The 14,011-nt window shown below is 39.5% G+C and overlaps 1 protein-coding gene across 4 annotated transcripts in view; it reads left to right on the top strand.

The window, feature by feature from the left end:
• The window catches only part of MXD4 (MAX dimerization protein 4), a 52,619-nt gene that overhangs the window by 13,050 nt on the left and 25,558 nt on the right, over nucleotides 1-14,011 (top strand). For 3 of the 4 annotated variants that reach the window (XM_030563208.1, XM_030563210.1, XM_030563207.1), the window contains exon 3: nucleotides 499-528. The exons of the other annotated variant lie outside the window; for it this stretch is intronic. In XM_030563208.1, coding sequence (XP_030419068.1) covers nucleotides 499-528 — 30 coding nt within the window. The remainder of the gene's footprint in view (nucleotides 1-498; nucleotides 529-14,011) is intronic. 4 annotated transcript variants of the gene reach the window in all.

Here is a 14,011-nt window from a genome sequence, read left to right as displayed (position 1 = left end):
CTTAATGTCCTGCCTGGACTGTCATAGCACTGGGAGGCTGCCTCCCCCTCATTTTGCAACTGTTTTTTGTTTGTTTTTGATCTTTTTTCAGCCATGGAGAAAAGGAAAAATGTTGTATGGTTTGTTTTTCTTACCACTTGGGTCAAATTAAGAGGCAGATTTGTGCTTAGTGCCTGAAGACCCTTTAATAAACTTTTCTGTACAAATTGTAGTCTGTCTGTGCAAAAAGATTTACCTGTGCAAATGCTGTAGTTAGATATTCTAGGGAAACAACTAAAAGACACCTTGAAGACTGTCAAAAGCTATGTTAAAAGCAACTAATTTGAAACATCCATTGCATTAAAATCCATGTGAAGTCTAGGCTTCAGTTTTGTTTATAATATGTTTTAAATTGCAGGCTTTTAACATCTTTTTTTTAAAGCCATATAGATGACATTTTTAGCTATTCCAAAATCCAGTACTCATTATTCTAAAATATTTTTTTTCTATTTTTAATAGGTCATCACACAACGAACTAGAAAAACATAGGTAAGTCATGAAAAGAGAGTGTAATTATCTAGAAAAAGCATTGTAGATGTTTGGATGTGCATGTATAGATAGGGATATAGTGTTAGAACAGATGATTCATTCAGAACATCAAACTTCTAGCTGATGAATACTGTACTTATAGAAGTATAACTTTAATATTAATGATGTTATTAAAGAAGTTAATTTCCCTAGTTGTTTGCTAGCAAACCTTAAGAGTTATAAATACAATAGAAATTGAGTTATCATGATTAAGCTGCATGGATTTGGGGCTAGGGGAGGAGTCTGAAATGCAGAATTACTTTACTTTAAACAACGTTTAAAGTAAACTTTTGTGTGTCACAAAGGAAGGATTTAGTCTTGCAACTCCCACTCTATGTAAACTCATTGCAAACAAATTTCCCATTAACTCAGCTTCCTTACAGAGACAACAGGTTCCATCCAGAGGATTGTGTTCAGGGCTGGAAATCAGGACTGGAAGTGTCTGCAACACTTTGAAAAACTATTATTTATTAATTAAAGAAGTTCACAAAACCCTTTAGGCCCAGAATTTTAAATAGTCTCTTCATAACTATAGTAACAGCTACACATACAAAATGTGTATGCACAATTTTAGGGTCTGGACTCTTTTTCTTTCTTTCTTTCTTTTTTTCTCTCTCTCTCTCTCTAAAGGCCATGCATCCTAAGGCAGTTACTAGAGCTGAAGACAATATATGCAAACAAACTATGGTAATATAGAATAGGTGACAAATATGGCTCATGAAATTATGCACACAGATTTGATACATGCTTCATACTGTGTGAAGTGTGGTATTTGTAATGCTGAAATTTTCTTCCTGTCCTATCCCAAAATAGGACGAAGAAATTTAATCACAATTTCTTTATTAAAGTTCCTGTCACCATGTTTTTACCTTGTTGTTTTTTCATCCTCCTTGTCCTTGATCTTCTATTCAATCTCTTAGTACCCTTCCCTGCTTTGTCACTACCAATCTATCTTTACTGGGTATCCATTTCCCCCCATTTTTCTTTTATTATCTCAGCATGTAGTTTCCTATTTCTCCCTCTGCTCTAGTCCTGAGCACATTTAAGCAGCACAGTGTGGGGGACACATTAGCACTGCATGCAGGTGCAGGAAAGGAGTGATATATGTATTTTTTTTTATATAATATATAATCACATTTCAGTTTCTCACTTTGAGTTCTGCAATGCGTCTTTTCACATGCACGTTAATAGTACTTGCCACTGTGGCATTTTCTCTCTGCAGTTTGCTTATTTTCACATTGGAACTTTGAAGATATAGCTTCTAATTGCATTCAATTAGCAATATTAATTGTAATTACATACTGCAGGTCCTAAAGTTAAACTGTAGTTAAAGCCAAGTTTTCAGATAGCCTTAATCCAGCCTGCAACCATGAATGTGTAAAATTAAGAACATAAGAATGGCCATACTGGGTCAGATCAGTGGTCCATCTAGCCCAGTAAACTGTCTTCTCACAGTGACCAGCACCATATGCTTTTGGCAGTTGGAGATTCAGGGACACTCAGAACATGAGTTTGCATGCCTGACCATTTTGGCCAATAGTCATTGATGGACCTATCCTCCATGAACGTATCTAACTCTCTTTTTTGAACCCAGTTATACTTTTGGCCTTCACATCATCTCCATGGTAACAGGTTCTGTGGGTTGACACTGTGTTGTGTGAAGAAGTACCTCCTTATGTTTGTTTTTAAACCTACTGCCTGTTAATTTTGTCAGGTGATCCCTAGTTCTTGTGTTATGTGAAGGGATAAAATAATTCCCTATTCACTTTCTCCACACCATTCATGATTTTATCCCTTAGTCATCTCTTTTTCTACGATGAACAGTTCCAATCTTGTTAATCTCTTTTTATGTAAAAGCTGTTTCCTTCTCTGTACATTTTCCAATTCTAATATAATATATATATTTTGAGATGGGGCATCCAGAACTGCACATAATATTCAAGGCACGGAGATCCCATGGATTTATATACTGGCCTTATGATATTTTCTGTCTTATTATCTATCCCTTTCCTAATGGTTTCTAACATTCTGTTAGCTTTTTTGAGTGCCCCTGCACACTGAGTGGATGTTTTCAAGCAGCTAACCATGAAGGCTCCAAGAGCTCTTTCTTGAGTGGTCACAGCTAATGAAGACCCAATAATTTTGTGTGTACAGTTGATAATTTTTTTTCCAGTGTACATTACTTTGCATTTTATCAACAATGAATTTCATCTGCCGTTTTGTCACCAATCACATAGTTTAATGAGATCCCTTTGTAACTCTTCACAGTCAGCTTTGGAGTTAACTGTCTTGAGTAATTTTGTATCATGTGCAAACTTTGCCATCTCTAGGTATTTAAACTCACTCAGTGCTTACATTTTAGGGGAAATACAGGTTCACTCAATGCCTATGTTCCTGCATCTGGGCATGTGCACTGCTGCCTTGCTCTAGGCGACCGGGTGCCTCTCTGCTGCCTAAGCCCCAGAGCAATTCATGAATGGGGGTAGACGTGCTCAAAGGCGTCACATCCAAAATCTGGCTGGAGGAGGAAGTGGCGGTGCTCACCTTAAAACTTGTAGTCCAGTGGTTAAAATATTTCATGGGATGTGGGCGACATCTCTTTTTGGTCCAGTGACTGTTTTTATCTACAAGTCACTGGGCCAAAGAGAGCTAAAGAGGGAATGACTCTGTAGCCCAGTGGTTATGGCACCCACCTGGGAGGTGGGAGACCCAGGATCCCCTGCCCCAATCATTCTTTCATTATTTATCCACAGTGGAACAACTTCAACAGGAGGCCCGGAGAGAAGCCCACATCAGAATATCCCATCACCCAGTGGTTAGAGCCCTGCTTCTGAAAGGTGTGGGAGGCTCCTGTTCAAATTCTTTCTCACCCATCAGCAAAGAGGGGAACTGAGTCTCTAAAAGTTATAAGGTGGGCATCCCCCTCCTCCTCTGCCATTTCATGTGGAGGAACACAGGCATCTAACTCTTTCCGTCCTGAAAGAAATGTCTTTGGCACCTTGGCACCAACTTTCTCTGGCGCCGGTGGGTGCTCGCCCTGACTCCACCATTTCCCCGCCCCTGCCCTGCCCCCATTCCAACCCCTTCCCCAAAGTCCCCGCCCCAACTCCACCCCCTCCCTGCCCCTATTGGATCCCTTCCCCAAATCCCCGGCCCCGCCTCTTCCCTGAGCATACCGCATTCTCCTCCCTCCCCCCTTCCTCCCAGCCACGCGAAATATCTGTTTCGCGGCACAATTGTTGGGAGCTAGGAAAAAGCGGGCACGTGGCATGCTCAGGGGAGGAGGCGGAACAGAGGCGGAGGTGAGCTGGGCAGGGAGCTGCCGGTAGGTGCTGAGCACCCACCCATTTTTCCTCGTGGGTGCTCCAGCCCCGGAGCACCCATGGAGTTGGCACCTATATTCAGCACGTAAGCCTGCAGGCGTCGGTGTTAGTAGAACACTAACCAGAGATAGGCGCCTCCCTGCAGCCCTGACTTAAGTTCTAGTCTCTGAGAGAGGCATGGCTTCACAACACCCTGGCTGTCAGCATCGCCCATTGACTAGCTTAGGCAGCTCCCAGCCTTGTGCACTGACTTTTGGTTGCATCCTAATGTGCTCGTCTCTCTCCATTCATTGTATAGGGAGTCTGGGCGCCTGACTCGGCTTTGTGGATCATACTGTTGTTCCTGTGATTTTTCTGCGCGCCTGAAAGTTACGTGTTATAATGCCTAAGTCCCTTTCTGAATCCGGGCCCTAAAAATCTGGAGTCTAGTCTAGTCTTGTGCATCATCAACAGAACTGTTTATTAATAATCCCAGTCAGTTACAGCTTTGGAAACCTACAAAGAGCAATGGGTTTACCCAGGTTTTATGCGGGGCATAATTTGAAGACTACGAGGGTTCACAAGTGTAACAAAAGGGTCTAATTTGGCCTTCAAATCCTTATTAGTGATAATGGCATGAGAAATCTAGAACCCAGGTTGAGTTTTCAGGGCTGACAATTTAGAAAAACATTTTTTTTTTTATTTTTTTTTTAAATTGAGTACAGAATCCATGATAGACTCATAGGTCAGAAGGGACCAATCTGATCATCTAGTCTGACCTCCTGCACAAGGCAGGCCACAGAACCCCACCCATCCAATTTTATAACAACTCCTATCCCAGGACCGAGTTATTGAAATCCTCAAAATTGGTCTGAAGACCTCAAGCTGCAGAGAAACCACCAGCAAGCGACCCGTGCCCCACGCTGCAGGGGAAGGCGAAAAACCTCCAGGGCCCCTGCCAATCCGCCCTGGAGGAAAATTCCTTCCCGACCCCAAATATGGCGATCAGCTAAACCCTGAGCATGTGGGCAAGAGTCACCAGCCAGCACCCAAGAAGGAATTCTCTGCAGTAACTCAGTTCCCATTCCATCCAACATCTCCCCGCAGACCATTGAGCAGACCTATCTGGTGGTAATCCAAGATCAATTGCCCAAATTAACAATCCTATCATAACATCCCCTCCATATACTTATCAAGCTTTGTCTTAAAGCCAGGAAAGTCTTTTGCCCCCACTACTTCCCTCGGAAGGCTGTTCCAGAACTTCACTCCCCTAATGGTTAGAAACCTTCGTCTAATTTCAAGTCTAAACTTCCTAATATCCAGTTTATACCCATTCGTCCTCGTGCCTACATTGGTACTAAACTTAAATAATTCCTCTCCCTCCCTAACGTTAACCCCCCTGATATATTTATATAGAGCAAATATATTTATATAGAGCAATAAACATGGAATTCCACAATGCCTTTTCTTACAGTGTGTTTTCAGTGTGTATCCAAAGGGTTCAACTTAAGTTTCAACCTTCAATTTAATGTCTTTGCCATTCTGGATTGAACTAGGGCCTCAACATATTGCATGAGTAATAATCATTTTTGGAACAGTGAGACTTTATCTTCAAATTTTTGGGGGGTATAGAAAGGCGATGGAAGGATGGCCTTCTTCCCAAATTAAGCTCTCTACTTACTAAGCATGGTATAGTGTATATGTTCCTGTTACAGCTTGTGAAATATTACCCTTTTTCGTTCTCATTGGCTGGCACTTGTGCATAAAAATCTGTGTCTTAAATTTATTGCACAAAATTCTTTTGGGGTCAATTTAATTTTTAATCTGTTTTTTTTTTCCCCTGAAGCAGATACGGTGGTTTAGCTTGCTGCAGACTGGTTATCCAAATCTGCTCTCGGTTTCAGGGAATTCAATGAGAGTTATGCATGCCTATCGAAGAGCAGAACTGGGCCTGCTGTGTTGTGAAATATGCAGTTCAGGTTCCAGAAATAGTGCTAAATGTGAACATTTAACCTAGCAGATAATAAACAATGCTAGTGAAAAGCATAATGTTCTCTCTTCATAGCAGTTTAAATTGGGTCAGTCCTTTAAATGCTTTTGATCCAGGTAAAGCATCATTTTCTTGTTGCAAAACACTGACATTCACAAGAAGGGCAAGTTTTGGTGTATTTTTTTTTTTTTGGTTAGTTTGTTTGGGTTTTGTTTAGTTTTTTAATAGATTAAACTGAACTTTTTAGGTATATATTTTTATAGGTGGAGACCAAGCTCTATTCGACAGTAATAGGAGGCTTTCAGGGAGTTCCTTGTTTTGTATTGCTTTCAGTTTTAAATAGTTTTTTCCCTACATTTGCATACATATCACTGTTGCCCATAGCATGTCACTCTGGAGACCAAACCATGACAACTATATCATACACAGGAGTGCAAAGTATTAATTTCAACATCTTTTTTTTAGGGCTGTCGATTAAACGCAGTTAACTCACGCGATTAACTAAAAAAAAAAAATTATGATTGATTAATCTCACTGTTAAACAACAGAATACCAATTGAAATTTATTAAATATTTTTGGATGTTTTTCTACATTTTCAAATATATTGATTTCTATTACAACACAGAATATGAAGTGTACAGTGCTCACTTTATATTATTTTTTATTACAAATATTTGCACTGTACAAATGATAAAAGAAACAGTATTTTTCAGTTCGCGTCATACAAGTACTGTAGTGCAATCTTTTTATTGTGAAAGTGTAACTTACAAATGTAGATTTTTTTTGTTGTTGTTGCATAACTGCACTCATTTACAAAACAGTGTAAAACTTTAGAGCCCACAAGTCCACTCAGTCCTTCTACTTCTTCTTCAGCCAATTGCTAAGACAAATAAGTGTGTTTACATTTACAGGAGATACTGCTGCCTGCTTCTTATTTACAATTTCACCTGAAATTGAGAACAGGCATTCGCATGGCACTTTTGTAGCTGGCATTGCAAGGTATTTATGTGCCAGATATACTAAACATTCGTATGCCCCTTCATGCTTCAGCCACCATTCCAGAGGACATGCTTCCATGCTGATGATGCTTATTAAAAAAAATAACACATTTATTAAATTTGTGACTGAACTCCTTGGGGGAGAATTCTTTGTCTCCTGTTCTTTTATGCCTGCATTCTGCCATATATTTCATGTTATAGCAGTCTCAGATGATGACCCAGCACATGTTCGTTTTAAGACCACTTTCACAGACGATTTGACAAAATGCAAAGAAGGTACCAATGTGAGATTTCTAAAAATAGCTAGAGAACGCGACCCAAAGTTTAAGAATCTGAAGTACCAATAAGATTTTTTTGGCTCCTGAGGACAGCGTTATATCGAGGTAGAGGTGTATTCCTAAATGTGAAGGTAACATAGTCTGTTATAGCTGCATTCAAAAAGCTGATCTAACCCTACTGGAAGTGCTTTGATGTTGGTCTCTTAAACTCTATGCTGCTTGGTATAAGTCAGGCATGATTTTAATCCATTTCTGCTTGGAAATCTGAACTCAATATGTTTTATTTGTTGGCTAGAAGCAGGCAGTGGTTTAGTTTATTCTTTGCATTTAGCACCGAAACCAATATTCAGACTTAGGTGCTAATGTGTGGCACTTAAAACAGACTTTCAGGTGCTTGACTGTAGGGTTAGCTGCCTCACTGCGAGTGCTCAGGTTTAAAATATGGACTCATAACTAGTTCTGTCCTGCTATCACCAGACGTTCCACAGGAACTGCCTTTATATCAAGACCCCACACGCTGTATGGCAAAGTAAATCTAAATTCTGTCGCAAGGCCCTTTTTAATCTACATAAGAATAGCCCTTCTGTGTCAGACCAAAGGTCCATCTAGCCCAGTATCCTGTCTTTTAACAGTGACCAGTGCCAGGTGCCCCAGAGGGAATGAACAGAACAGGCAATCATCAAGTGATCCATCCCCTGTCGCTCATTCCCAGCTTCTGGCAAACAGAGGCTAGGGACACCATCCTTGCCCATCCAGGCTAATAGCCATTAATGGACCTACCCTCCAGGAATTTATCTAGTTCTTTTTTGAACCCTGTTATGGCCTTCACAACATCCTCTGGCAAGGAGTTCCACAGGTTGACTGTGTGTTGTGTGAAGAAATACTTCCTTTTATTTGTTTTAAACCTGCTGCCTATTAATTTCATTTGGCGGCCCCTAGTTCTTGTATTATGAGAAGTAGTAAACAACGCTTATCTACTTTCTCTACACCAGTCATGATTTTATAGACCTTAATCATATCTCCCCCTAGCCATCTCTTTTCCGAGCTGAAAAGGTCCAGTCTTATTAATCTCTCCTCATCTATCTCTGTCTTATTATCTATCCCTTTCTTAATTATTCCCAGTATTCTTTTCACTTTTTTGACTGCCGCTGCACATTGAGTGGATCTTTTCATAGAACTATCCACAATGACTCCAAGATCTCTTTCTGGAGTGGTAACAGCTAATTTAGACCCCATCATTTTATGTATAGTTGGGATTATGTTTTCCAATGTGCATTACTTTGCATTTATCAACATTAAATATCATCTGCCATTTTGTTGGCCAGTCACCCAGTTTTGAGAGATTCTTTTGTAGCAATTTGCAGTTTGCCTGGGTCTTAACTATCTTTAGTAATTTTGTATCATCTGCAAATTTTGCCACCTCCCTGTTTACCCCTTTTTCCAGATCATTTATGACTATGTTGAATAGGACTAGTCCCAGAACAGACCCCTGGGGGACACCACTATTTACCGCTCTCCATTCTGAAAACTGACCATTTATACCTATCCTTTGTTTCCTATCTTTTAACCAGTTACCAATTCATGAGAGCACCTTCCCTCTTACCCTGTGGCAGCCTTCTTTGTGTAAGAGCCTTTGCTGAGGGACCTTGTCAAAGGCTTTCTGAAAATCTAAGTACACTATATACACTGGACCCCCTTGGTCCACATGCTTGTTGACCCCCTCAAAGAATTCTAGCAGATTGGTGAGGCATGATTTCCCTTTACTAAAACCATGTTGACTCTTCCTCGACAAATTATGTTGATCTGTATGTCTGAGAATACTGTTCTTTATTATACTTTCAACTACTTTGTCCGGTACTGAAGTCAGGCTTATAGGCTGGGATCACTTTGGAACCCTTTTTAAAAATTGGCATCACATTAGCTATCCTCCAGTCATCTGGTACAGAAGATGATTTAAATGATAGGTTACAGACTACAGTTAGTATTTCTGCAATTTCACATTTGAGTTCCTTCAGAACTCCTGGGTGAATACCATCTGGTCCTGGTGACTTATTGCTGTTTAATTTATCAGTTTGTTTCAAAACTTCTTCTAATGATACCACAATCTGGGACAGTTCCTCAGTTCTGTCACCTAAAAAGAATGGCTCAGGTTTGGGAATCTCCCTCACATCCTCAGCCATGAAGACCGATGCAAATAATTCATTTAGTTTCTCCACAATGACTTTATTGTCCTTGAGTACTTCTTTAGCATCTCGATCGAACTGGTTGTTTAGCAGGCTTCCTGCTTCTGATGTACTTAAAAAAATTTTGCTATTACTTTTTGAGTCTCTGGCTAACTGTTCCTCAAATTCTTTTTTTGGCCTTCCTAATTATATTTTTACACTTCATTTGCCAATATTTATGCTCCTTTCTATTCTTCTCATGAGGTTTTAACTTCTACCTTTTAAGGGAGGCCTTTTTGCCTCTCACTGCTTCTTTTACTTTGTTGTTTAGCCATGGGGGCTCTTTTTTTGGTTCTCTTACTATGTTTTCTAATTTGGGATGTACATTTAAATCGAGCCTCCATTATGGTGTTTTTAAAAAGTTTCCATGCAGCTTGCAGAGATTTCACTTTTGGCACTGTACCCTTTAATTTCTGTTTAACTAACCTCCTCACTTTTGTGTAGTTCCCCTTTCTGAAATGAAATGCTATAGTGTTGGGCTGCTGTGGTGTTTTTCCTGCCACAGAGATATTAAATTTAATTATATTATGGTCACTATTACCAAGTGGTCCAGCTATATTCACCTCTTGGACCAGATCCTGTGCACTACTTAGGACTAAATCAAGAATTGTCTCTCCTCTAGTGGGTTCCAGAACCAGCTGCTCCAAGAAGCAGTCATTTAAGGTGTCAAGAAACTTTATCTCTGCATCCCGTCCTGAGGTGACGTACCCAGTCATAGGAGGATAATTGAACTCTCCCATTATTATTTTGAGTTTTTATTTATATATTATTGAGTTTTTTATTTTAATAGCCTCTCTAATCGTCCTGAGCATTTCACAGTCACTATCACCATTGTGGTCAGTAATATATCCGTACCGCTATATTCTTATTATTAGGCATGGAATTACTATCCATAGAGATTTTATGGTACAGTTTGATTCATTTACGATTTTTACTTCATTTGATTCTATGCTTTCTTTCACATATAATGCCACTCCCCCACTAGCACGACCTGTTCTGTCCTTCTGATATATTTTGTACCCTGGTATTACTTTGTCCCAGTGATTATCCTTGTACCCCCAAGTTTTTGTGATGCCTATTATATCAATATCTTTATTTAATACGAGGCACTCTAGTTCACCCATTTTATTATTTAGACTTCTAGCATTGGTATATAAGCACTTTAAAAACTTGTCTCCTTTTAGCTGTCTGCCATTACACGATGTAAATGAATGAAACTTTTTTTTTTTATTTGACTGTTTCTGATCAGACCCTGCCTGTATTTTATCATTTTCCATCCTCTCGTCCTCACTAGGAAGGACATAGAGATTCTCTATTAATAGATCCTCTCATAAGGGATGTCCGAACCACTTGCTCCTCTGCATCTGTCAGCTTTCCTCTAGCCCTTAGTTTAAAAACTGTTCTACGACCTTTTTACTGTCTTAGAACAGTGCTCCAGGTTGGGAGACAAGGAATTCTACAGCAGTTTGGGGGAAGTATTAAGCAAATGAAAGTTTAGGTTTTATTTCATTAAATTTGAAAATGAATAATAGAATCAGTAGCATCCTTTGTGCTTAGATATATTGCTATTATGGTCACTTTATTTTACTCTTGCCCCCCCTAAATTTTCAGTTTACTTTGTGCTCTATTAACACCTAATTATGTTGCAGAAGCTAAAGGTTTTGATGAGTGGGGTTTAGGCGGTGTAGGAGAGGTTTAGACATGGATATGTTCACATCACTGAGGAGGAGGGTTTTTAGTTTCTATGTTCCTCTTATGGGCATTACTCATTGCTTGGCAGAGAGATCCACTAAATGTTGTTCATTCCAGGGGAGCATCACAACTGCCCTATTCTGCCACCAGCATTATAAATATTCAAGACTTCCATAGCGCTAAACACAGGCAGAAAGCTAGAGCTGCTCTAGGATTTACTCTGCTTGTATACACTCAGGTTCCCGCCATTTAGGGTGACCAGACAGAAAGTGTGAAAAATTGGGACAGAAGGTGGGGGGTAATAGGCGCATATATAAGAAAAAGCCCCCAATATCGGAACTGTCCGTATAATATCAGCACATCTGGACCCCATGTGCTCAAACCCGGCAATGACTAAAACATCAGGTACTGAGAAGGGATTATCACGAATAGGATTTGAATAAAACTTCTGTTTTTTGACATTTAAAAACTCTTCCCTCAAATATGATTTGTTTCTATTAACTAAAATGTTAGTTATATAAAGTAATCTGCATGGGTGAGTACCTAGAAGCAGGCACCTGATTAAACGTTGCCTCATTTTCAGAGATGTTGGGCACACACACAACTCCCACAAAAGCCAATGAGAGTTGAAGGCACTTGTTATCTCAGAAAATCAGCTGTTCAGTTAGGTGCCTAACTATAGAATTAAATGCCTACCTGTGGGTACCCAACTTTGAAAACAAGACTCTGAGCTACAACATCAGCGAAAGCTGTATCCTGCCCTCGATCCCTGGTGGAATTACTGTTTGTCTGTGACATTTGCCTGGTATATGGATGGCTCTTAGAAGTAAATACGTGGCACCTAAATATTTAACTTGCAATAATAAGGATATTCTTGCCATGATAACAGTAAAAACACACATGCATCTATCTTATCTACTTATCTGTCTATTCTCTAGTTAATTGTGGGTGGGAGATGGGATTTAACATGGATATATATTGCCTTCACCCACTGATCACTGTTTCTTCTGGGTGATTAGCAAAGCAGGATGTGTACCTCCCAACAGCTTTGTGTTTTGTCATAAAGCAAAAAGGATATTGTTTTCAGCATTTATGGATACTGTCCTTAATTAATCTCGGTATCTAACTTGGCCTCCCTTGCCATCAGCTCAATACCAGCCACTAAGGGAAACTGAGTGTTACAAAAATGTCTTCTCTTTTTAGTTATTTTTTTAAAGTCCTCTATCATTCTTAGCCTAAAATGCCTGCTGAGAGCCCTGTATTGTGGATTGTCGATGTAGTCTGTGTTGCAGCTCAGATTGGCTAGCATTACACTTTTTTTCTAGATCCCTTCCTCTTGGCCACTGTCCAGAGACACAATGTCCTTGTTTAGTATTTTGATGTGGGGAAACACTGATAATTAGAGCAGGTTTCAAGCCATGAGCTGATTTGTAAGCAGCGACTTGCTCCAGGATGTGTGTTGTCAGTCGATAAATACACTGCTTGTGTGTACTGAGCCACAGTGTGTCTTGTGCCTGATTATGCACTGTGTGTATACATGTTGATTGAACCCACACCCTAGGGGGAGTATTGTTTAAAATAATAAAGTTAATTTCTAGAAGAATGGAGATGTCATTCTGTTCTCCCTTATGTTGGTATAAAACCAGTTTAACCACACACTGACTTTAGTGGCGTTCCTCCTTATTTACAATGGTATAAGTTAGGGCAGAATCAGGCCCTGGAGTTTTAAGACACATCCAGGATGTGTGTATATATAAAGTAATGGAATTAAATCTATAATGTACCAGCATCTGAACAAATAGGTCCTGCAATGGAAATCTCATTGCCCTCAAGGGTTTGTTGGACTGGGCCTCAATTTCCTTAGGCACCAGACTGACTTATGAAGATTGGAGATTTTCTATTTTGCAAATTTAACAAATAAACAAATAAAACCAAAATTAAAACAGATGCATTTGTGGAGCTGTGTTACATGGGGAAAAAAGTTCCAGCATGTTAGTGTGCAAAATGAGTGAATGAAAGGGTATGATGTGGCAGTGAGCCTTTAAAAAAAAAAAAAAAAAGCTTTGAAGAAATGAACCTATTAACAGTCTTATTTTTGTAAATGCTGTTCCCAGCTGTATATGCTTATGTGTGTATATTTGTGTGTGTATTTTCAAGAGTCTGCATAGTTCTCTAAGAGGTGTTGCTGTTTATCTCCCTGCATTACATAGGTGCCACGGGATGTAGGCTGCCGTTGGATTTTTTTTAGTGTACTGAAGAGGAAATAATCTCAACAAATCCTGTATAAATGCACCTTTTTCATTCGGCTGTATTTTTTCATTGTACTAGATGTCGCTGGAGTTATTGCTCAAAATTCCTTATATGTAAGAGGTACCTGCGAGAGTTGGCCTCTTTCCTATTTCTGTTCATCATTTCAGTAGAGCCACTCATAGCCATATCAAACAGTAGGGGGGCGGAGGAGGAGTAAACGAGATAAAAATAGGGAATATCTTAAACAGAATTTCCTTTTATGCAAGTGATAAATTTAATATAGCATCTCAAACGTTGAAAATTAATTTCCAGCAGTAAGATAAATGGATACACAACAAAAGATCTAGGCCCACTTCACACTCTTCTGCAAAAACAAAACAAAAAACTCACAAAGGGTGAAAACTTACTGAAAAAATCCACAATTTCTCTATTGCCCCATCTCCACTACATAATTCTTTTGTTAGGGCAGGGATGTAAGCCTTGCTCAAGGGATAGGATCTAAGGTTTGTACAACCAGCAGCAGAACCAGCGTTATCAGACCTTGCAGATTCACAACCAGGCGTGTGCAGTTAATTATATGAAAACAGATTTATATAGACAAAACTAAGTTGATTCTTAGTTGCTACTCAGAAGGGTAAAACCACAAATGGAATGAGCATTGCACTATAGTTCAAATTGGAGCCTAAAATTCAGTGTATAATCAAGATGGCA

Source organism: Gopherus evgoodei, chromosome 5, assembly GCF_007399415.2.
Source record: "Gopherus evgoodei ecotype Sinaloan lineage chromosome 5, rGopEvg1_v1.p, whole genome shotgun sequence".
NCBI lineage: Eukaryota > Metazoa > Chordata > Testudines > Testudinidae > Gopherus > Gopherus evgoodei.
This window is presented reverse-complemented; position numbering and strand designations above follow the sequence as displayed.